Source organism: Cyprinodon variegatus, unplaced genomic scaffold (genome assembly GCF_000732505.1).
Source record: "Cyprinodon variegatus isolate N-32 unplaced genomic scaffold, C_variegatus-1.0 Scaffold2344, whole genome shotgun sequence".
In the NCBI taxonomy this organism is placed as follows: Eukaryota; Metazoa; Chordata; class Actinopteri; order Cyprinodontiformes; family Cyprinodontidae; genus Cyprinodon; species Cyprinodon variegatus.
This window is the reverse complement of record NW_015152797.1, coordinates 1-2,232: the sequence shown is the minus strand read 5'-3', so window position 1 is coordinate 2,232 and position 2,232 is coordinate 1. Positions and strand designations below refer to the sequence as shown.

Genomic DNA, 2,232 nt, shown 5'->3' with positions numbered 1-2,232 from the left:
TCTGTCTGCCTGTCTGTCTGCCTGCCTGTCTGTCTGCCCTCCTGTCTGTCTGTCTGTCTGCCTGTCTGTCTGCCTGCCTGTCTGTCTGCCCTCCTGTCTGTTCGTCTGCCTTTCTGCCTGTCTGTCTGCCTGCCTGCCTGTCTGTCTGTCTGTCTGCCTGCCAGCCTGTCTGCCTGCCTACCAGCCTGCCTGTCTGTCTGTCTGTCTGCCTGCCTGCCTGCTTGCCTGTCTGTCTACCTACCAGCCTGCCTGCCTGTCTGTCTGTCTGTCTGCCTGCCAGCCTGTCTGCCTGCCTACCAGCCTGCCTGTCTGTCTGTCTGTCTACCTACCAGCCTGCCTGCCAACCTGTCTGCCTGCTTGTCTGTCTACCTGTCTGTCTGTCTGTCTGCCTGCCAGCCTGTCTGCCTGCCTACCAGCCTGCCTGTCTGTCTGTCTGTCTGTCTACCTTCCAGCCTGCCTACCAGCCTGTCTGCCTGCCTGTCTGTCTGCCTGCCTGCCTGCCTGTCTGTCTGTCTGCCCAGCACTGTGATGAGACTGTGATTGGACCAAGAACTATGGAAACCTGTGGAGGCCATAAAAGCCTGATGGGTGCGTTTGGTTTGCTGACCTGTGCCTCCAGCAGACGTAGCCGTCGGTCGTGGTCTCGGATTTCTGTCATCTGCTTCAGAACGCTGTCCACTCTGCAGAAACCAGCAGCTCCATTGATTACATCGTTCCAAGAATTCATTAAAGACAATTCAGTTCCAACATGATGCAAAACATTCTGTGTGCTCTGCATCTATGATTGGCAGCATCAGAGCCCAGTAAAGGGTTAACCAGTCACACTGCCACATAAACGGTTAAAATAAATAAAGAGAAGAAGAGCCTCTGATAATTCCAGCCTCCAGTTCCACTGACTGGAAATGAGTTCCACATGCTGAAGCTTCAGGACGTCTGGGTCCACCTCGTCTAACTAGCTTCATCCTCCAGAACCAGATCATCTGCATGTATCTAGATCAAAGCAGCTCGCAGCGTTTTTTTTATCCTTTAATAATCCATCGTTTGGTGGATTCATGCAGAGAAACATTTTCCTTTGGCACGTCTCTCCTCTCTCAAGCAGAGGTTTTACTATTTGAATCTGCCAGACATGAATTCTGGATATTAGACCATTTAATCGAGCAACCCCAGCAGTTTGTGTTGTCTACATCTATAATAGAGCTAGATCCTCCAAACAGACTGAAGGTTCAAAGTTTCTCTGTAAAGAAATCAGCTGATTGGATCCAGTCCTAAAGAATCATTGAAAGATGTGAAACAGAAAACCCTAACACCTAATCCTAATCCTAATCCTAATCCTAATCCTAATCCTAATCCTAATCCTAATCCTAATCCTAATCCTAATCCTAATCCTAACCCTAAAACCCTAACACCTAATCCTAATCCTAATCCTAATCCTAACCCTAACCCTAACCTCTACCACTCAGACGTTCCTTCATTTCCCTCCATGGCAGCTCCTTGGCTTTGTTCTCACACTGGATGTCTGGATGTCTGGCTCTGAATTCATCCATTAACATCTGGATGTTTTTGTCTGATGGAAAGCGGATGAAGGGATGACAGACAGCACTATGGAATGGAAAGTACAGGTGTAGGTGGGAAGTAAAAGGCAAAACGTTGTCCTCAGATTAAACATTTTGCTGCTCCTGCCTCCATCAGTAGTTTTCATTCACTGTTTGGAAATAACTTTTATTTTCATCATTATTTTATTGTTCTGTTTTATTGTACAGTCTATAATTTCCAGCTCTGTGATTTATTTCCTGCTCCTTTAATCCTGCAGCTCAGAGCCTTCATCTCTAAATCGTCTCTGTTCTTCGTCTTCAAAGCCGTTTCTATGAATGAACACGGAGGAGGGGGAAGTTGTGGCCTTATATGGAATTATGCAGATTTACATTTCTCTGGCAATGCATCAAGCTGAGGTGGACTGGACCAGCATCATTTATTCAATGATTGTTTAACTTGATGTGACGCGTTGCTAAGAGGAACAGGAGGAGGAATTTAGAAGAAGACTATAAAATGGAGCCTTGGCAGAAGTTAAACTAAAGAAACTCATTGCTTCCCTTCATCAACCTGCGACTCAATCAGCTTTAAACCACACCTCCACCATCGGCATCCAAAGTTCATCTTAAAAGGCCTCCGATTCGCTCTGCTCCTGTGCGCGGGCGGCGGTTGCTCTGTGTGACATCATTCAGATTACCCCGT

The 2,232-nt window shown here is 47.1% G+C and overlaps 1 protein-coding gene across 1 annotated transcript in view; it reads right to left on the bottom strand.

The window, feature by feature from the left end:
• The window catches only part of LOC107080801 (transient receptor potential cation channel subfamily M member 4-like), a 13,751-nt gene extending 12,444 nt beyond the window's left edge, over positions 1–1,307 (bottom strand). Inside the window, exon 1 of the mRNA XM_015369006.1 lies at positions 608–1,307. Coding sequence (XP_015224492.1) covers positions 608–778 — 171 coding nt within the window. The 5' untranslated portion in view covers positions 779–1,307. The remainder of the gene's footprint in view (positions 1–607) is intronic.
• Between the last annotated feature and the right edge of the window lie 925 nt (positions 1,308–2,232).